Genomic DNA, 22,009 nt, shown 5'->3' with positions numbered 1-22,009 from the left:
ACACACACAGATTATGGAGGAGAGCGACATCATGAATGACCACATGTTACAGTTTGTCTCAGGAAGGAAGGAAGGAAGGACAAAGGTAGAGATGGGAGGAAAGAAGGAAGGGAAAAAGGAAGGAAAGATAGAAGGAGGGAGGAAACAGATTGGGTCAAAAAATAAGGAAGAAGTAAGGACGAAGTAAGGACGAAGGGAAGGAAGGAAGGGAAAGGGAAGGAAAGAAAGATGGAGGGTATATTCATTATTATTATTAGGAGGAGAGGAGAGGAGAGGAGAGGAGGGGAGGAGAGGAGGGAGGAGGAGAGGAGAGGAGAGGAGAGGAGAGGAGAGGAGAGGAGAGGAGAGGAGAGGAGAGGAGGGGAGGAGGAGAGGAGAGGAGAGGAGGAGAGGAGGAGAGGAGAGGAGGGAGGAGGAGAGGAGAGGAGGAGGAGAGGAGGAGAGGAGGAGAGGAGAGGAGGGAGGAGGAGAGGAGAGGAGGAGAGGAGAGGAGAGGAGAGGAGAGGAGAGGAGAGGAGAGGAGAGGAGAAGAGAGGAGGAGAGGAGAGGAGGGGAGGGGAGGAGGATGGAGGAGGAGGAGGAGGAGAGGAGAGGAGAGGAGAGGAAAGAGGAGCTGAACAGAGAAGTGGGTCAGTCCTGAGTTTAGAGTCTAAATAAATAATGAAGCACAGAGAGAGAGAGAGAGAGAGAGAGAGAGAGAGAGAGAGAGAGAGAGAGAGAGAGAGAGAGAGAGAGAGAGAGAGGTGGTGCAGTAGACAGATGTGAATGTGATAGGTCACATCTGGTGATGGTGGAGAGGAGGAGGAGGAGAGGAGGAGAAGAAGAAGAGGAGGAGAGGAGAGATGTCATGTAGATGCCTCTGACGCTGCTGCCCATTGGAACGGATTGTCACCGCCGCCATCTTGGGGGGGAGGTGTCTAACTTCTACTTCCTGTATCTCCAGAGGTAGAGGTATATCACTGCTACTACAACTCAGCTACATAACTCACCTTAGCAGTTATAGGGTTAATGTCAGTGCCATGAAACTGATTTAATATGGCCTAGCACAGTTATATAGGTAGCCTCATCGCCATGGCAACCACAAACTCACAACTACCACAGCCTATAGCCGACACATACAGACAACACAATAACAAACTATTAATATTTTAACTAGCGGTATATGCACTAAATGTAACACATCTCCACCCTATGATACGTTACGTTAGTTTCATTTATGTCAGATAACTCACCTACATCACATTCAACACGTTCAGAACAGTTCTATCATATAAAACAACTTATTACTGGAGAAGAGTTCTTCCATGTCTCTTGGTTTTGGTGTTTCTCTCATGGGAACATCCGTACGCGGCACAAAAGTTCTGCATTTCACCAGATTCACAGCTGTCAGACGGTCTGATGGTCTGACTGTTGATGCTGCTCAGGAGGAACTCCCCCCCAAGATGGCTGCCATCAGACATTCCTGACAAGCCCCAATGCAGCTTCTACGTGTAGATCTCTATGGACAGGAAGCTGTGACATCATCAGCATCAGCAGGACAGAGGAGACAGAGACAGGAAGTCTCTATCAGGTTAAAGCTGCTTCACTGATCCCTGAGGGGAACTGGTCTGGAACAGCAGGACACTCTGTAGGCTACTAAACACATACATACAGTATATATATAAACTATAAATTATACAAAACATACATAAAAATACTTTACAAACTCCTGTGCTGTACGTCTGCTGGTCTGGATAGAATAACACACTCAGGCCTGGACTACACAATACCATATTCCTAAACGCACATGTTTCTGTCCGTCGGGCCTCTCAGCCACACCAAGATAGATAGATAGATACATTTATTGTCTGCCCCAAAGGGTAGCAGAAATGTGTCTTTGACAGGGCTCATCACTTTACATACACTCAATAAAAACACAGTAAGGCAATAAAAACATTTACAAAAAATAGAAAGCACAATAGCACCAACACGGCGGCTTCACCACATGAACGGAGATATTTTTAAACTGATAAAAAAGTGGAGAAATAAAAGATCCGTGTAGCGATGTTAAACAGAGCTGGTGTTGATACGATGACGTCAAGCGCCTAGCGACAAGCCGTTCACACATACGCATCGTACATATGTTTATTAAATATGATAAATATATTAAATAATAAATACATCAAATAAAGTGAACGACATAAATCAACAGTTGTTCTGTGGTGGATGGATGAAGGAAGTTCTCACCATGAGGAGGGTTAGTTTAGACTGGATGACACACACACACACACACACACACACACACTGAACCACACTGATGGTACTGTTGTTATCAGCACACACACACACACACACACACACACACACACACACACACACACACACACACACACACACACACACACACACACACACACACACACACACAGACTGGGTTGTTGTGGAGCCTGAAGCAGCAGCACATGGTGAGACCATGTGACCCTGTGTGTGTGTGTGTGTGTGTGTGTGTGTGTGTGTGTGTGTGTGTGTGTGTGTGTGTGTGTGTGTGTGTGTGTGTGTGTGTGTGTGTGTGTGTGTGTGTGTGTGTGTGTGTGTGTGTGTGTGTGTGTGTGTGTGTGTATGTGTGTGTGTGTGTGTGTGTGTGTGTGTGTGTGTGTATGTGTGTGTGTGTGTGTGTGTGTGTGTGTGTGTGTGTGTGTGTGTGTATGTGTGTGTGTGTCTCTAGGGCACATCTGCTCTGTCACTGCTGGAGGAAACACAACACCCGAACATCACACACACACACACACACACACACACACACACACACACACACACACACACACACACACACACACATACGACAAACACAAACTGCTCAGTGTCTGTGAAGTCGACAAACACTCACAAGATTAACCTCTGAAACACACACACACACACACAAAGTAACACACAGGAGTCAGAGTCGACCTGATGCTCCTGAGTGACAGCGTCGCCGTGGAAACAAGACAAACGGAGAGGAGAGGAGAGGAAAGGAAAGAAGAGAAAGGAAAGGAGAGGAGAGGAAAGGAAAGGAAAGGAAAGGAAAGAAAAGAAAGGAAAGGAAAGGAAAGGAAAGAAGAGAAAGGAAAGGAGAGGAAAGGAAAGGAAAGGAAAGGAAAGGAAAGGAAAGGAAAGGAAAGGAAAGGAAAGGAAGGAATGAAAGGAAAGGAGAAAGGAAAGGAAAGGAAAGGAAAGGAAAGAAGAGAAAGGAAAGGAAAGGAAAGGAAAGGAAAGGAAAGAAGAGAAAGGAAAGGAGAGGAAAGGAAAGGAAAGGAAAGAAGAGAAAGGAAAGGAAAGGAAAGGAAAGGAGAGGAAAGGAAAGGAAAGGGAAGGAAAGGAGAGGAAAGGAAAGGAAAGGAAAGGAAAGAAGAGAAAGGAAAGGAAAGGAAAGGAAAGGAAAGAAGAAAAAGGAAAGGAGAGGAAAGGAAAGGAAAGGAAAGGGAAGGAAAGGAAAGGAAAGGAAAGGAAAGGAAAGGAAAGGAAAGGAAAGAAGAGAAAGGAAAGGAGAGGAAAGGAAAGGAAAGGAAAGGAAAGGAAAGGAAAGGAAAGGAAAGGAGGAGAGGATGTGTTGGACCAATCAGGATAGAGCAGCTCCTCTCTGGTTATTACTCTGATATTTCATCACTGCTCACTACACTAGATTACATTTCTCTCCTTTAATCCCTTTTCACTGAGTCTGAAACGTCTCAGAGCAGTAATCTGATAATCTGCCTGAGGAGGATGAGGAGGGGGAGGAGGAGGAGGAGAGGAGAGGAGGATGGAGGAGAGGACAGGGGAGGAAGAGGAGAGGAAGAGGAAGAGGAAGAGGAGGAGGAGGAGGAGGAGGAGAGGAGAGGAGGGGAAGAGGAGAGGAGAGGAGAGGAAAGGAGAGGAGGTGAAGAAGGAGGAGGAGGAGAGGAGGAGGAGAGGAGAGAAGAGGAGGTGAAGAAGGAGGAGGGGGAGAGGAGGAGGTGAACAGAAGGAGAGACAGATGCTCCTGTGTGAATAATGATGGTGATGAGTCAAAGACAAAGACTGAAGGAGAGAATGTAGAGAGTCTCCCTCTAGTGGAGAGCTGAGGAACTCTCTGTCTCTGTGTTATGATGAATACACAACCAGAGTGTGTTATGATGAATATAGCCTACCACACAACAACCAGAGTGTTTCTTTGTGTCAAGACCATAGACTGTAAAAAGAAGGTCAAGACAGAAACTGCGATAGTTTTTTTGATCTTCAGAAGGTGAATCACAGCTGCATCCAAATGAAAGCGGAAACGGCCTGTTAAAACTGTCACCACTGTGTAGTGTGAGGAAGGACGGAGGCACCGGTGTTGCATTCAGGTGCAGTCAGGCAGACGGCCGCCGGGAAACCAACCGGATGTCATGTTACTAAAACAATACCACATCACCATGACAACATGTTGGCAGACCACTTGTTTATCCTGTTACATGCAGCGTCTGTTGTCTGTCTGACGTCTGCCCCATTTCACCTGAATGCAACATCAAGAATACGTTCAGATATGCAACCGCACCGCTAGATGGGGGGAATTCCTACACAATGTACATTCAAATCCATTCAGCACCAATGAAAATACAGCAACAACAACAGAACCCGCCCACTTACCTCTGTCTGGACCTATGGTCTGGACTCAACCAGAGACCCAGAGACCCTCCTCATCAGACTGATGAGCAGCTGCTGTCCTGACTGACACACTGAAGGTAGCTAAACTCTGCTTTCATATATTATATATATATAACATGTCACTGTCTGTTCACTGTGGAGTTATAAAGACTGTTCACCCGTTTAAACACCAGCACCACCCGGTTCGGTTCTGTTCGGAGCAGCAGCAGCTTCACCTGTCCGAGCCGTTAGCATTAGCCGTTAGCATTAGCAGCTAAGCTAAGCTAAGCTAAGCTAGAAGCTAACACCGTGGCTAAGATGATTGATGATCTGATTGATCTGTCCACAGTGAGACACCAGCTGCTTCTAAACGTCTGCTGTCATGAAGAGGCTTTAAAGGGTTGTTGTTAAGGTTTTAAACTACTGTTTTTTTTTTTTTTTTTTACATTTAAATGTTTATTGTCAAGTTTCTCTTTTTAAATTTAAATGTAAAATTCTGCACTTTTTTTTTTTTAATGATCAGTGACCAGAGTTCACCTGCACGGTCCTTGTTGCAGTGACACTCGACCTGTAGTTGAGAGGATTTTGTTTCATGTCACTTTGCAAATGTTGAGCTCTTCATTATTTTTACACAATGGGTTGGTAACAAAGAAACTGACTCAGGGAAAGCTGAGTTAGTTAGTTTTCTGTTAACTCTGTCACATCTTGGTGGAGTTGGTTGTCACATTAATGGGGGAAAAAATAAGTAATTATTATAATAAATGTAAAAGGAAATAGTTCATTTGTAACTTCAAACAGGTTGAACGACGCTGCACTGAGTCATGATGACAGATCTAGGGTCAGTCTGGTGATGTCAGAGTTCTGCAGTTTCAACAAAAAAACCGCAAAGTCCTCGTGTCCTGTTCTTGTTTTATTTTCATGCCATTTGACTAAAAATTGACCTTTACATTTTATTTTATAAAATAACCATCATTTTTATTTTTTCCCATTGAAATCACATTGTGGTCACAATGTGTCAGGTTGTCTTTGAGGATGAATACATTATTGTTAGAATAAGTTAAAAGAATAAACATGATACCCATAAGACCCAAGACTTTAAGCTTCCTCTTCATGTTGGCATGGCGACTCTGGGATGTTTTGATGATGCGATGTTCATGTTCTCCCCTCCATCGTCTCTCTGTGTCTGTGTGTCTGTGCAGCTGGGTGTTGAAGCCATGGAGGGACCAGAAGCTCTGAGGTTCTCCCCGGGGAGAGGAGCAGGTCTCCGGTCTCTGTCTCTGTTGGAGCCGGGTCTGGTTCTTCCCCGTCCCACTGCGGTCCAGAGGACTGACTCTGGAGGAGCCTCAGCACCGAGGTGACGGACCAGCAGCTCCACACTCTCATCCTACACAATACACTCATCCTACACAATACACTCATCCTACACAATACACTCATCCTACACAATACCCTCCACCAGGTTTTACTGTTCACCATAGGGCTGTCAACGTTAACAATGTTTTCTACACGTGTAAACAGGGCTTCCAACCGACGTGTACCCGGTTACACAGGAGATTTATGATCTCTTTCTATCAGGGGGGGTTGCGTATTTCAAGCTTTGGTGTGATACTGGGTTGCATATGAGCCGAACCGACCTGGCATATGTTAGAGACAGGCGTCTGTATATAGGGAAGGCTTTTTTTATTATTAATTTCAAACAATTCTGATGCTCAGCACAGATGGAAAATCTATAATATAATCAAATGGTTCTGTAACTGTTTAAAAGAGTCAGAATAGAAGGAAGGGTCGGATCAAGAGCAGCATTAATTTGGACCAACTAATTAATCCAGGTGTGTCTGACCATTGTTGTGAGGTCAGGCACACCTGGATTAATTAGTTGGTCCAATAATGTAAAACAGGAAATAAACGAGCTGGCTTATTTCAGGAAGTAGTGAAGCTGTGACTAAAGCCAATTGTATAGTATTGTATAGTACAGTGAAGTCAGTGTGTAACTTTATCAATCAATCAACTCAACTTTATTAATCAAACCAGGGGCAACTGGTTCAAGCAGCTGATACATAGAATAAAAAGAGTAGCTACCATAACAATAGAATAATGTAAAATACTGAGGAGTAAAGTGGAATCAAGGGTCTAATAACCAAGACTAGATGAATGTGTGAATGTCCCTTTAGCAACACGGCTGATGATCTGATTGGCCGTGTGGCTTCTCTCCCCTCAGGGAGGACGGAGCTTCTCTCCCTGGAGGAGGAGACGTGGATGTGGCCTCAGCTCCCAGACTGAAGGAGAAGCTCCTGCTGGAGGAGGAGGAGGTGAAGACACCGGGCCACTCTCCTCCGTCTCCATGGCGACCCTAACCCTGTGTTATCCCAGCAGTAGAGAGGAAGGTTGAGGTTGTTGTGTGTGTTCAGGATGGAGACTCCAGTGAGGATGAAGCTGTGCTGTCTCTACCGGGGATGTCGCCGTCCGGCAGCGTCGTGGATGAAGAGCTGCTGCTGCTGGACCGAGTCAGAGAGCTGGGGGGGCGGGACGGGACCCGGTCTGAAGGTGCAGTAGACACGGTCGCATTTAGTGTTTTATCTAAAGTTGTATTACAGTTAAAGTTAAAGAATTAGGGCGTATTCACACCAGGCTCGTTTGGTCCGCTTGAAACTGACTTTTCCTCTGGTGCAGACTTTTTGTGGAGGTGTGAATACAAACTATCGGACTCTGGTGCGGATCAAACCAGTGGACCGAGACCACCTCTGCAGCTGGGACTCGGTTCACTGGTTTGATCCGCACCAGAGTCCCAAACGAACCCTGGTGCGGTTCGCGTACGGTGTGAATGCAAACCGAACCTTTCCCGAACCAAATGCAAAATCCAAGCGCCTTTTTGGATTCAACAGGCTTCCTTTGTTGTCAGAAAATGTGGAAATGATCAACAATGAGCCGTGGGGTCGACATGGAGCACAGATAGACACGCTGCCTCCTTGATATCTGGTCAGTGGAAAACATTTATCAGATGCTGGAGAGGACGAGGACGCACCCGTCGCCGTTAAGGATGCACATTCTTAATATTTTTTTAACTGATAACAGAAAGTCGTTATCCGATTAATAACCGTTAACAGAAATAAATGTGACTAGGCTTCTGCCGATCGGCAACGCAGCATCCTGAGAGAATGATTATGTTTTTTAAGCGCACCATCCTGTTTGTTGTCTGACCATCCTTCACGGGGACGGCTGCATAACGGCCACATAGCCTCCAAGGGATGAATAAGCACAGGACAGATGCAACTGGAAATACTACCGAATTGAAAGGGCAGCAAGAAACGCATCCATGGCCTCTTTTCGTGGAAGATGCCGCTGATAATTTTTATCCAATGACTGAGCGACTGTGGGACACACGTGCTTTTGTTTACAAAGTTGATCCGCTTGTGAAAAAATGCAATGTGAATACAAACCGCACCAAGTTAAAAAAAGACCAGTCCTGAGTCCACATCTCCAAGACCAGTCCAGACCACCAATGTCTGTGTGTCTCTGTCTCACTTTGGTTTCTGTGATGTACCGGTAATTCAATCCACCTTTTTCTGAACCGGTTTTGCTCTTCCGGTGGAATTTTATGTTTTTTTTTTTTTTCAATTAAAATCTGTAAAACGCATGGATCATCACACCAGCTTTTAACAATGGATATCACACAAGTCGACATCCGTGTTAAAAGCCAGCGCAACTATGACAATGACTGAAAACCATGGAAACGGAAACGTACAATTCCACCGGAAATGCGAAACCAGCTTCCGGTTTTGACCATAGATGACGTTCGGAAACTTGTGGATAAGTTCCAGATAATTCAAATAGTTGTACTAAAGTATCTGCTTGCTTGTGTAACCATGGTAACGACTTGGTGTAACCATGGTAACAACAGTGGGAGGAGACTTCAGCAGGTTCTTCTGTTCAATCCAAACGTTGTTCACATTAAATCTGGTTTAGATTTTACATCCAATCATCTTTTCTTTGTAGCTGAGGAGGAATAATGTAAATATCAAGACACGTGGTTACTATGACGACTGGGACTGGAGACAGGGATGGACTTGGTCTTGGAAAACTCTGATGTGTGGTCTCTCTGGTTTCTCTCCAGCGTGGCAGAGCGACAGCCACAAGGACCACATGGCGGCGATCAGCAGCGAGACGTTCGACCGCCTCCTCAAGATGTCGCCCGACTTCCACGGCTGTAAGAGCCACATGGCGGCCTTCGTCCTGGTCCGAGGTCAGAGGTCAAACATCATGTCATCAGAGCTACTCAGGCGTACACACTGGGTCTCTGCTGCTGACAGGTCACACAGAGTTTCACCAGGGCTGAAGTCTCTTAACGGCGCTGGTTCCAGTGAGGAAAGTGAATGTGGTTTCTGCATCGTGTTTTTTGTGTTGTGGATGAAGTCAGAGAATCAGCTCTGTGACTAAAACACCAGTTTCTACTAGTACTACTACTACAGGTTTCTGATCCTTCCAAGTTTAGTTCAGTGAGATAATCTTCACATATGAACTCCTTTTCTACCGTATCTGAAGCTTAATGCCACGTCCAGAAGTAAAAAGCTAACGTTAGGCTTTAACGGACTACTACACGGTCACCACCACTAAGCTTTCCACTGGTTTCAGCTGCTTTATGTTACACTCTACACACATGATTTTTTCCCCCAAATTTGTAGACAAACTTGTTCTGTCTCTCACGATGTGCTCAAAATATCAGAGAGACTTAGAGAATTTGAATTATCAGCCTCTAAGTGCGGCCACGTCTGTCTCTGCTCCTCATTGACTCCAATACAAAGATTTTCTGAGAGAAGCAGAACGGCCTGATGTTTTAAACTCGCAAGTGTCTCCAAAGTATTTACTGTAGAAACACCAAATCACACCAAATCGTTCAGGAAGTCCTTACAGCACTGTTGATCTGTGTTTTGTTCTGATAGGAGTTACCGTTCTGTCACAGTAAGCCTAAATGTGAGACCAGTGCAGAGGCAGAAAATCACTCTTTTCCTCCACGTTTCTGTCTGTCCTAGCCTGGGGGCCCCTATCGCCGTGGTAACCACCTCAAGTTGCCGTGGTAACGTCTGATTCTCAGGCCAGAGCTCGTTAACATGTTTATAAACAATAATTATTATTTCTTAGAGTCTGGTGACAGGAACACGTTTCTCTCTCCGTATTGATTGGAGCTGTGATTGGTTGGTGATTGGTGAGCTGTGATTGGTGATTGGTGAGCTGTGATTGGTTGGTGATTGGTGAGCTGTGATTGGTTGGTGATTGGTGAGCTGTGATTGGTTGGTGATTGGTGAGCTGTGATTGGTCGGTGATTGGTGAGCTGTGATTGGTTGGTGATTGGTGAGCTGTGATTGGTCAGTGATCGGTGAGCTGTGATTGGTCAGTGATTGGTGAGCTGTGATTGGTCGGTGATCGGTGAGCTGTGATTGGTTCCCTCCTCAGAGGTGCTGGACGCCGCCGGTCGTGTACGTGACCAGTACCGGGTGGTCGCCATGGGAACCGGTCACTCAAGCTGCAGCAAGTGGCTCCGCTACAACGGGACCATGGTCCATGACTGTCACGCCATCGTCACCGCCAGACGGGCGCTGCTCAGGTACGGACCAGATCAGACCAGTAGAGACCAGTACAGACCAGTACGGACCAGTACAGACCAGTAGAGACCACAACAGACCAGTATAGACCAGAACAGACCAGTACAGACCAGATCAGACCAGTAGAGACCAGAACAGACCAGTATAGACCAGAACAGACCAGTACAGACCAGATCAGACCAGTAGAGACCAGAACAGACCAGTACGGACCAGTACAGACCAGTAGAGACCAGTAGAGACCAGATCAGACCAGTATAGACCACAACAGACCAGTATAGACCAGTATAGACTAGTACAGACCAGATCAGACCAGTATAGACCACAACAGACCAGTATAGACCACAACAGACCAGTATAGACCACAACAGACCAGTATAGACCAGGTCCTGGTTGAAATGCTCCAGCTTCAGTTTAAGGTGAGGTGTAGGTGTAAAGCAGTGGTTCTCAACCTTTTTTGAACCAACGCCCCCCTGACCATACCATGATCCTCTGACCCCCCCCCCCCCCAAAAAAAACAACAACAAAAAAACAATGTTACAAAATTTCGTTTTAAACTTGTTTTCTACACTTATCTGTTACTTTATTCATATTTCACTGCTTTCGTGAAGCTAAGACTCTGGTAAACATTTCAAGCACCAAAACAGTTTGTCCTCATGACGAAGGTGTGTTTTCACAAGGGATTTGAACATTTTCAAAAAGCGGACTTCAAATTTCCAGCATTTGACCTAAATTATTAATTTTTTTTACAGGTCTCTAGAACAAAAACTGCCCATAATGATGGTAATGATGACGGAGCTGTCCATGGTTACTTAACCAAAAGTCTCTTGACATATCAAACAAAGAAAACTATGGACTATGGAAGTTTTAATGCTCAAAATACAAACAATATCATGACGTGAACCCTATGTTGCGGTCAAAAAAAAAAAAAAGAGATTGTTGATTTGGTGCTAGAATGTCCAATTGTGCATGCAAAATTTTTTTGAGGATGCCCTCAAATCACTTATTTTGGGCACTAACTGGGGACCAAAAAGTTGGTCAACTGAATTTCAGAAACATTATCTTGGCTAACAATGTGGAACAATAAGGTGGATGTATTTCAAAAAAACTTATTTCACAGCTCCATGTATTGATTTTTCGTGGCTTCATTGTAAACAAATGCACATGGCCATGTATTGATTTTTTGACTTCCATAGTTCCTCTTTGATTAAACATTTGAAATCCCTAGTTTAATGTTACACTGCTCTCACATTTCCATTGAAGGTAGCTCCCCTCCCCAAGCACAGACTTTTTTCATTTTTTTTTTTTTACCCCAAGCACGGACTGATGCAGGCAAGGTGCGCTTGTGTGCGTCAGGGCGGAAGAGACCACATCCATGAAAAAAGGAGGGGGGTTGTAATTTTTGGAAAAAGGCAATGATGTATTTTTGAGATGGACTATGACATTATTTGTAATACATTTCACTCAATATGACCACTGATCATAGCTAGATGGTAAAATAATAAGTAAGGTAAAGTAACTTAAAAAACATTTTTTTTAAATCATCCCTCAAATCTGACAGGGCACCTGCCCCCTCGGTTTCTATTGACATGACTCCGCTGGTAATTTACGGGCTTCCCTCTTCAAACGGGGTGTTTGTGCAAGAGGCTATAGCTATCTAAAGACCCAACATGCACGCTGTAACTATTAAGGTGGCGGCCAAAAATCACCTTAGATCGGCAGGAAAACCCTGTCGGGTAAAGTCGGGCGGACATGTGCGTGTGCTTCACCTGTAAAGACTAATAGAATAGAAAAATAAATAAAAAGACGGCTCGGGTCACCTGCTCCTCGCTGGGACGAGCAGTCATAGGAGCTCTGCTATTCCTCTTTCTTCAGGCTGTAGCCTACACTAATGTTTGGCTGTACTGGTATAAAAAATCCATCTAACTTCATTCAGTAGCCTATGGGTAAACTATACAAAGACGTGTGTGTGTGTCATTTAAGTCTGACGCAGCGCTCCTGTAGTGCGCACTATGGTTGGTTTGAAACGTGTGCGGTAATTTCCCGCATTATGAGTGTTATATTTGCGGGTTAAATCAGTTGAAAAGTAGGTTATTGATGTCGGTTATTTGCACTTAAAAAGTTGGGAAACCATTAAAGTTGAAAAAGTAGAGCTCAAATGAACTTTGTAGGAGCCAAGTTGTGGCGCCCCTCATTTTTGCCTGAGCGCCCCCCTCTCAGCCCTCACGCTCCCAGCGCCCCCCACAAAGTTCAGAACGCCCCCCAGGGGGCGGTACCGCCCCCGTTGAGAAACCCTAGTGTAAAGTGTTTGTCAGTATGAGGTCATAGTGGTGATGTCATCCCTCTGTCCTTCTGTAGCAGACTGAGAAGTTGTGTGTGTTGTGTTGTGTTGTGTGTGTTGTTGTCAGGTTCCTGTACAAACAGCTGCTGCTGTTCTTCGACGGCGAGGCGGCGGCGGCGGCGGGGGGCAGCGAGGCGTGTGTGTTTGAGAGCAGCAGCAGCAGCAGCGGCCACCAGCTGCAGCTCAGACCCAACACCAGCCTGCACCTCTACACCAACCAGAGTCCAGAGGGAGCGGCCAACAACTTCTACTTCAGGTTCATCAGCAACACTCACTGAGGCATCGCTTCAATACATCAACACTCACTGAGGCATCGCTTCAATACATCAACACTCACTGAGGCATCGCTTCAATACACTGCTACAACCTCATTCTACGACCTCATCGCTTCAATACACTGCTACAACCTCACAACATGTACAGTAGTTAAAGCAGAACTATGCAAGTCGGCCGGAAATAGCTCGCTCCTTCGTTGGTTTCTCTTTTTTTTCCCTCTCCGGAGCTCCCCCACAGTTCTGGGAGGCACATGTCACTGTCGTAAAAAAAAAAACCAAAAACCTCCCCCTACACGTGCTTGTGTTTACTGCTGAAGGTAGAGAGCGCTGTTTGCTAAGCCCTGCTAACACGGAGCTAACGCTAATACGGAGCTAATGCTAACACGGAGCTAACGGCTAATTCTAACACGGAGCTAATGGCTAATGCTAACACGGAGCTAACGGCTAACGCGGAGCTAACGCTAACACGGAGCTAACGGCTAATGCTAACACGGAGCTAACGGCTAATGCTAACACGGAGCTAATGCTAACACGGAGCTAACGCGGAGCTAATGCTAACACGGAGCTAACGGCTAATGCTAACACGGAGCTAACGCTAACACGGAGCTAACGGCTAATGCTAACACGGAGCTAATGCTAACGCTAATACGGCCACACACAGACAAAGACACAAAGACACAGACATACACACACGGGAATAAAGGTTCCAAAACGCGAAGGCGTGTGTGTGTCTGTGTTAGCATTAGCTCCGTGTTAGCATTAGCTCCGTGTTAGCATTAGCTCCGTGTTAGCCACAAGCCGAACTTGTGTTTCCATGGTTTCCTCCGACTTTCCGAACTCAAACCAATCACGATTCATGACCTGTATGATGTCATCTGGTGGTCTTATCTCCATGACGACTCCTCTACAGTATTTAACTACTACATCACTACATGTACAGTATTTAACTATGACATCATTAGTGGGCGTGTCTCATTTGGGCTGTGACATCATCAGTGGGCGTGGCTCATTCTAGTTGTGTGACATCACCAGTGTGTAGGGATGGGAATCGAGAACCGGTTCTTGTTGAGAATCGGTTCCCAGTGTTTCAATTCCTTGGAATCGTTTGCCAACTTTGCAAACGATTCCCTTATCAATTCGAGTCCTTTTTTTTTTTTTTCTGAGTCTCCAAACCAGACACGTAACAACATCAGAAAAGCTGGCAAGTTGCTCAAAACGATAAGCGATATCGCAACCGCAGGGACCTGCCGTGTAGAGAAAAAAAAACACTGACAGTGGGTGTCATGACTTCCTGTATGTGGCCCTTCAAATTAAAAGCCCTTCAACCTTTCACATGGTTCAGTCATATTGATTTTGACTTAATGTTGACAAGCCACGCCTCCAAATGTTGAAATTTAGGTTGACTAATGACTTTTTGGTCGGTAATGCTTGGTCGACTATTTGGGGGAAGCCCTAGTACAAACGTGAACAAAGTTTGTTGTCCTTTTTTTTTCCAAATGAGAATCGATAAGAGAATCGATAAAGAACCGAATCGTTAAGCAGAAGAAAATGGAATTGGAATCGTAAAAATCATATCAATTCCCATCCCTATCAGTGGGCGTTGTCGCTACCCGATCCGCGACGCTACCGGATCTGTGACAGCCACGTACGGCAACTCCACTTGGACAAACTTAGTTGAATTGACTTAGGATCACTGCCCTATGTGCGTCGCCAGAGACGGTTTATCTTTTTATTTATTTTTTTTAAATACTTTATTAGTAATGTAAATTGAGGGTTGGTTGTGGTGGTCTGGATCTTGATGCTCAGAAAACAGGAACACAGGCGACTTTTAATGTTTACTGTCCTCTTTTCTCGCCGGCCTCATCACCATGACAACCACAAACAATCACAACTACCACAACACTCACTGAACAAACGAGTCTGCCGCGGCTGTCTTATGACGGACCTACACGGTTTTTATTTTATTTTATTTTATTTTTTAATCATTTTCACAGTACCGTATTTTAAATTCACAGAACTTAAAGCATGTACGCAAATCGGGCAGTGCCCAAATGAAGTTTGTCCAAGTGGAGTTGCCGTAGGCAGCTGTCCAAGATGGCGGCCGGTCTGCGCATGCGCAGACCAGTTTTGTCACGGATCCGGTAGCGTCGCAGATCGGGTAGTGACAGGCGTGTCTCATTCTAGGCTGTGACGTCATCGGTGGGCGTGTCTCATTCTAGGCTGTGACGTCATCGGTGGGCGTGTCTCATTCTAGGCTGTGACGTCATCGGTGGGCGTGTCTCATTCTAGGCTGTGACGTCATCGGTGGGCGTGTCTCATTGTAGTTGTGTGACGTCATCGGTGGGCGTGTCTCATTGTAGTTAGTGAAGACGAGCAGGAAGGAGGAGGAGAATAATCTGATGAAGAAACTAAATGTTTGGAGGAGATCTGGACAAAGACTGAATTTACAGAAAAGCTAGAAAGCAGAAGAAGAAAGAAGCAGTTGGATGAGTTTAATAAAGTAAAGTAACTCTGATGTCTGGTCTCTAGTGGGAAGAGACGGAGGCTGATAAAGACCTTCTGAGTGATTATTGTAACTCACCGATGTCTTGTAGCTGCAGTGTGTCGACCTCTACACAGAGTAACTGTGTGTTAGATTAGATTAGAAAACTTTATTGATCCCCAAGGGGAAACTGCTTTGCCACCCAATAAAAACACAAACATCCACTTAACAAACAATACAAACATTTCCATACCATTGCACAAAACTTATCAACATGATTGGATACTTCATACGACAGAGTAGCTGCTCAAAGCAAGTGATTTAAATTAACATTAATATAGGCAAGGATAAGTAAATAAATATACACCTCCAGAAGATAAGGTGTGTCTGTGTGTCTGTGTGTCTGTCAAAGTCAAAGTGTCTTTATTTGTCCCAAAGAGGGAAAATTGATTTGCAGCCAGGAAGATCCACACATTCAAACACATACACAAATAGACAACACCAAATAACATGTAACATATAACATATAACTGTGTGTTGTGGCTGTGTGGTTCTGGTTGTGTGTCTGTGTTGTGTGTCTGTGTGTTGTGTGTCTGTGTTGTGTGTCTGTGTTGTGTGTCTAGAGGCAGCAGCAGCTGGTCGGGCCCCAGGCTGCACTACCACGCCCGGGGCCTCTTGGTGCCGGTGGCCTACCTGGAGCTCCAGTGTGTTGACCTCTACAGAGACTAACTGTGTGTTCTGGTTGTGTGTTGTGTGTCTGTGTGTTGTGTGTCTGTGTTGTGTGTCTGTGTTGTGTGTATCCAGAGGCAGCAGCAGCTGGTCAGGCCCCAGGCTGCACTACCACGCCCGGGGCCTCTTGGTGCCGGTGGCCTACCTGGAGCCCAGCGTGTGGGGGGCCAGGGTCTGCTGCATGTCGGGCAGCGACAAGCTGAGCCGCTGGGCCGTCACCGGGCTGCAGGGGGCGCTGCTCAGCCACTTCATCCAGCCGCTCTACATCACCAGCATGGTGCTAGGTAAACACCACGCATTATGGGATGTAGCCCGGGCCCTCAGCCCTCTGTTACTGCCACTGATACTGGTTAAAGGGACAACGAGGAGTTTCTATCTGGTTATAAAAAAGTCTGATATTAATGTGGATGAATCTCCGTTACCACTTGTTAATGGTCCATTTTAGATAAATCTATGGTTTTGTCTCTATGGTTATTTTGTTATTATTAGTGGTGGTGGAAATGCTGGGCGAGCCGACCAGCGTTTCTTTACTTTCGGTTTCGTGGCGAGTCATGAGAATAACGCCGCCGAATCTCCGTTTATGGTGGGAACTACGACGGTATGTGATCGTCTTCCAACCTCTGACTTTAATTCTTGATGAATGAAAACATGAGTCTGTCTTGCACCGGTCAAAGAATTTCACGGTGCGGAGGCTCATAAATGTAGTGTGAAAACACTTTGCTTTAACAAAACTCCTCGTTGTCCCTTTAAACATCATTTACACCTGCTACAAACATTTAGCTCATTTACAGGCAGCTAAAGAAATAGCCTCATAGTAATGTCTTGTTTTTCATAAAGGTAATAGATTACACTTGCTTTTCATGCTTTGAATTTTTTGGGAAAGGACAGAATCTTTCTCCACCAAGTCGTTGCAACTGTCAGTTCCAGTCGGTTTGTTTCTGGGATGTTTCTACACAATCAGTCGTTATTTCTTGGCTGTTTTTAGACATTATGACGTAATTAACGGCCTGTAAATTAAAGGGTTACCCTCATTTCATTTTTCTAGTCTGTCATTACTAATCATCATCCTAACCTGGTAGGTTTTCTACCCAAAAGCAAATTCTGCCGACTTGTTGTGCAGTCCTTAATAAATGAATTGAATTGAATTGAATTGAATTGTTGCTGCAGGCGGCCAGAAGCTGCTGAAGAAGGAGGACGTGTGTGATGTTGTTGTTGTTGTGTTGTTGTTGTGCTGCAGGCGGCCAGAAGCTGCTGAAGAAGGAGGACGTGTGTGACCTTGTTGTTCTGTTGTTGTGTTGTTGTTGTGCTGCAGGCGGCCAGAAGCTGCTGAAGAAGGAGGACGTGTGTGACGTGACCACCAGGCGCCTGGACGGCGGCTGGGAACACTTCCTGCCTCCGTCCTACAGGAAACACAACGTGTCCTTCGTCTGCGGCGACTACGTGGGGCCGGTGGTGACCTCGCTGCACCATGACAACCTCAGCATCAACTGGTGCCACGGCGACAAGGACGTGGAGGTGGTGGACGCCAGCGAGGGCTTCATCATCGAGGGGTAACACACCCAGACAACCTTTAGTTTCAGAAAGCAAAGTGTTCTCACTACATTTCCCATGAGCCTCAGCGTGCGGTGAAACTCTTAGACCGGTGTAAGACGGATGAAAGAGAAAACATTTACCAAGAATGTTTTAATTGATCAGAGGTTGAAGACGATCAGATACCGTCGTAGTTCCGACCGTAAACGATGCCAACTAGCGATCCGGTGGCGTTATTCCCATGAGCCGCCGGGCAGCGTCCGGGAAACTGAAAGTAGGAAATACTGGACGAGTCGACCACTAAATAATAATATCAAAATAACTATGAAGACAAAACAATATCTCAAAGGAGTTTTCAATAACCAGTCCAGTTGCTTTCCATTGAAAACTCCTTTGAGACTCTATGACCTGGACAAATGAGAATATGCACAGGCTTATTCCGACAAAACCATATATTTATCTAAATGGACCATTAACAAGTTGGTAACGTAGATTCATCCACATTAATATGAGACTTTGTTAGAACCAGATACAAACTCCTCATTGTCCCTTTAAAGATTGATTTGGGGGCAATAAGCAACAGATACAATGTGGTTGGTTGTGAAATGGTTGAAAAACGGCACAATATGGGACCTTTAGAGCTTCTACAAAGAACTGTCATGTAGTGTTGGTGTTGGCGCCCCCTGTGGACAACAGTGGTAGACACTAGCTGCGTTTACATGCAGTGTTTTCCTCAATCTGATTATAAACAATCGTATTAAATGAATCTTATTCCACCTGTTTACATGAACACTAAATAAAGCGATCCACATTCAGTCTGCGTCTACATGGACCAGCTGAAGCCGATTATAATAAACTGTGTCTCAGTTCAGCGGCTGCAGCCTTCGTTGCTACAGTCTGCCCTATTTCCTGTTTCCTATTTTTTTATACGTGACGCCTACGTGCTATGACGCGCACGTGCAGAATGAATAATCTGCTCTATCAACCGAATCCCCGTTAACATGCAGCATGAAGCTGATTATCAATCGGTGTAGACGACCTCTTTCAATCCGATCCCAAATACAATCCGATTTACATGAGACATTTAGAATCTGATTGACCTCTTAATTTGATTGTAAATAGGATTTTTGGACCCATGTAAACGCTGCTACTGAAACCAGAGAGCAGAGAGAGCTGTCTGTGATGTTTGATCTTTGGAGGATTTGGACCGAAGCAGAAGAGACAGGACTTTAAGAACCTGGGAACTGGTTTAATCTGGTTTAATCTGTGGAGAAGAGACAGAACATTACGTCTCTTTTAAAGTTCATTAATCCAGTGTAACAGTGTGAACACAGTGTGTGACGTTGATAGGGTTGTTCGGTATACTGGTACTAGAGTGGTACCGGGGTACTGACGCATTTAAAAAGGTACCATACTGCGCTTAGATGGGACCGGTACTTTCATTTTGCGCCGCCGGCAGCGGTGATGTCGCTACATGAAGTCGCCGCTTTGTAATTTGAGCCGCAGCGAGTGAGTGAGGCACAAACGAAGCAAGGTGCTTTTTTTTTTTATTACCTTTACAGCGCCACCTGTCCATGTGCCTGTGCCTGTGTTTATGTGTGTGTCTGTGTGTGTTCGCCAGCGCGCGAGAGAGAGACGGGCCGCCACAGACTCGTTAATTAATGCAAACACTGCTGGTGGATACGTTTCGTTTTTACCGCGCACCACCACTGGCTGCATGCTCTCTCTCTCTCTGAGTGTGTGAGTGAACACAGCGAAGCAGCGCTACGCGGAGATGAATAACTGAACGATATTGCGTTGATGGGGGGGGGGGAGTAACATGAACGTTTGTGTTTCATTTTATAAACTACTGATAACAATTTCTCCCAAAAACTGGTCAAAATAACAAAACAGATGCAGTGTTTTCAGACCTCAAATAATGCAAAGAAAACAAGTTGATATTCATTTTTAAACAGACCACTAATGTTTTAATTTAAGAAGAGTTCAGAATAATATAGATGGAAATTTAATCCTGCAGCAGCAGTAACTATCTACTGATTTACTGATTATTTACTGATGCATATGTTATAGTTCTAAGATTTTCTATTAAAATAAAGTCAATAATGACATTTTTTGTGTTCTCTTTTTATTTGGAAAAGTACCGAAAAGTATCGAAAAACATGTTGGTACCAATACCGGTACCAAAATGTTGGTATCGTGACAACACTAGACGTTGAGCATGTGTGTGTGTGTCCAGCTCTCCGTCGGTCAGCGGTCCAGGCTTCTCCTCCAGACTGTGTAAGAGAGCGCTCTACTCGTACTTCCGTAAAGTGGCCGAGGCCGGAGGACACAGCTACCTGCTGGAGCTGCCCACCTACCACAGCGTCAAGGTGTGTGTCTGTCTGTCTGTGTGTGTCTGTGTGTGAGAGCTGCAACAACACACTGCAAAAACTCAAATATCTTACCAAGAATATTTGTCTTATTTCTAGTCAAAATAAGACTCATCACATTAAAAGCAGCTTGTTTTTAGACACTTTTTACTTCTTTCAAGCAGATTTTCACTTGAAATAAGTAGAAAAATCTGATAATGGAGCAAGTTTTTCTTTCTTATTACAAACACAAAAAACATGTTTTCACTGGCAGATTTTTCTACTTATTTCAAGTGAAAATTAGTTTGAAACAAGTGAAAATGATCTAAAAACAAGTTCATTTTTAGGTGATGAGTCTTATTTTAAGTGGAAAGAGATTAGTTTTGACTAGAAATGAGACATTTGGACAAGAAAAAGGACAAATATTCTTGGAAAGATTTGAGTTTTGTTGAGTCTGTTGTGTGTGTGTGTGTGTGTGTGTGTGTGTGTGTGTGTGTGTGTGTGTGTGTGTGTGTGTGTGTGTGTGTGTGTGTGTGTGTGTGTGTGTGTGTGTGTGTGTGTGTGTGTGTGTGTGTGTTGTGTGACGCTGCGTGGTGATGTCATCATGTCTCCCCCAGGCGGAGGCGGGCATCTACCAGACGGTGAAGGACCTGGTCCGGGAGCAGTTCCTGAAGGTCCATGCTGGTCCCTGGGAGCCCAAGAAGCTGGTCGACTGTTTCAGCGCCTGAGCCGGTCCCCGGGAATCGAACCTGTTCTGGTTCTGTTCACGTTTGACTCTTTATCACCTTTTATCAGATCAGCGGCTCTGCCTTTGTTTAACGCGCGACTTCGCTGCTGTTTTCAGTTTGTGTCGATGTTTGGAGAAAAAAATAAAGAAAAGCTTTCTGTTGTTCAGCACAGTGGAGATGAGAGTTTGAATGAGCAGAGGGAGGGAGGGGGGGGGGGGTACTTTACTTGTTGTAAAGATGGAGAAACACCAGACAACACCAGACTGTTGCAGCGAGGAGGAAACACATCACTTCATCAGTTTAGTTAAAGGGATAGTTCAACATTTAGTCAAATTGGCCCATTGCCATAATCCCTATAGTCATAGCAGTTTGGTTCGATTCACCACGCTATGAGATAATAACACAACGTTACCACACAGAGTTGTTTTAGAGGGAAATTCATGCAAAACCACTGATGCACGTTGCCTTCAGGGACAGTTTTTCATCAACAGTCTCTGTATTTCCCTCTAAAACAACTCTGTGTGGTAACGTTGTGTTATCTCATAGCGTGGTGAAATCCCATAATGAGCCTCCGTAGCGTAGCTCTGAGCAGCTCACGGCTCTGCTCCACCGTTCTAAAAACAGCTTGCACCGACAATTAAAGGTAACAAACCTACTGCTATGACTATAGGGATTATGGCAATGGGCCAGTTTGACTAAATGTTGAACTATCCCTTTAACACAGCATCAGTTCTGTATCACAGTGACATTATGGTCTGTAGGTTAATGTGTGTGAGGTCAGAGGTGATGATGATGAAGGAGCCAGACAGACTCATCGTGTCGTCTCTTAAATTGAACATGTTGTTATTGTTTCATGTGGTTACCGTGGTTACCGTGGTTCATTGTCACCATGGCTCCACTCACCAGTTGCTTGGCAACCAACTCCTCCTTGGAACTGATGCAACCACTCATGACTTTATAATCACAGGCTCTTTTACAACATTTAGTCAAAACAAAAACACGTCGGTTGATGTAATGAAGCTTTAATTAATTAAACACTCGTCTACAGATGTTGACGTGTGGATGCAGATGTCTGCTGCTGCTTCATCATCTCTGCTGCTGCAGGAGGCCCAGGGCCGCGGCCGTGGGGCTCCTCTGGGCCGCGGGGCTCCTCGGGGCCGCGGGGAGGGACAGGGAGTTCACAAAGAGTCCTGTAAGGGAATGAGACACCAGTGAACAACCTGAAGGAGAAACAGACTGATGAGTGGTGGCTCTGAATGAATGGAGCTGCTGGATGTCGGTGAAGAAAAGGCTGAGGGGTTGTTTCATGTCTGTGCAGTGACATTGACTTTGTCTGTCAGGGAGTCGTCAGGATGAATTACACCTTTCAGCTGCTCCTTTAAA

The 22,009-nt window shown here is 45.1% G+C and overlaps 2 protein-coding genes across 2 annotated transcripts in view; one reads left to right on the top strand and one right to left on the bottom strand.

Moving 5' to 3' along the window:
• The window catches only part of cpeb4b (cytoplasmic polyadenylation element binding protein 4b), a 197,025-nt gene that overhangs the window by 48,288 nt on the left and 126,728 nt on the right, over positions 1-22,009 (bottom strand). The gene's annotated exons all lie outside the window — the stretch shown is intronic.
• Positions 4,918-20,626, top strand: adad2 (adenosine deaminase domain containing 2; the record flags this gene model as incomplete). The annotated part of the gene is made up of 13 exons (XM_083986975.1): positions 4,918-4,947; positions 5,799-5,953; positions 6,818-6,908; positions 7,008-7,157; positions 7,270-7,414; positions 8,711-8,839; positions 10,048-10,198; positions 12,602-12,790; positions 16,096-16,304; positions 17,258-17,290; positions 17,333-17,570; positions 19,787-19,919; positions 20,516-20,626. 13 exons carry the CDS (start codon positions 4,918-4,920, stop codon positions 20,624-20,626), a joined length of 1,764 nt encoding a protein of 587 aa, XP_083843101.1.

Source organism: Trachurus trachurus, assembly GCF_905171665.1.
Source record: "Trachurus trachurus genome assembly, chromosome: 14".
NCBI classification, from domain to species: Eukaryota; Metazoa; Chordata; class Actinopteri; order Carangiformes; family Carangidae; genus Trachurus; species Trachurus trachurus.
This window is presented reverse-complemented; position numbering and strand designations above follow the sequence as displayed.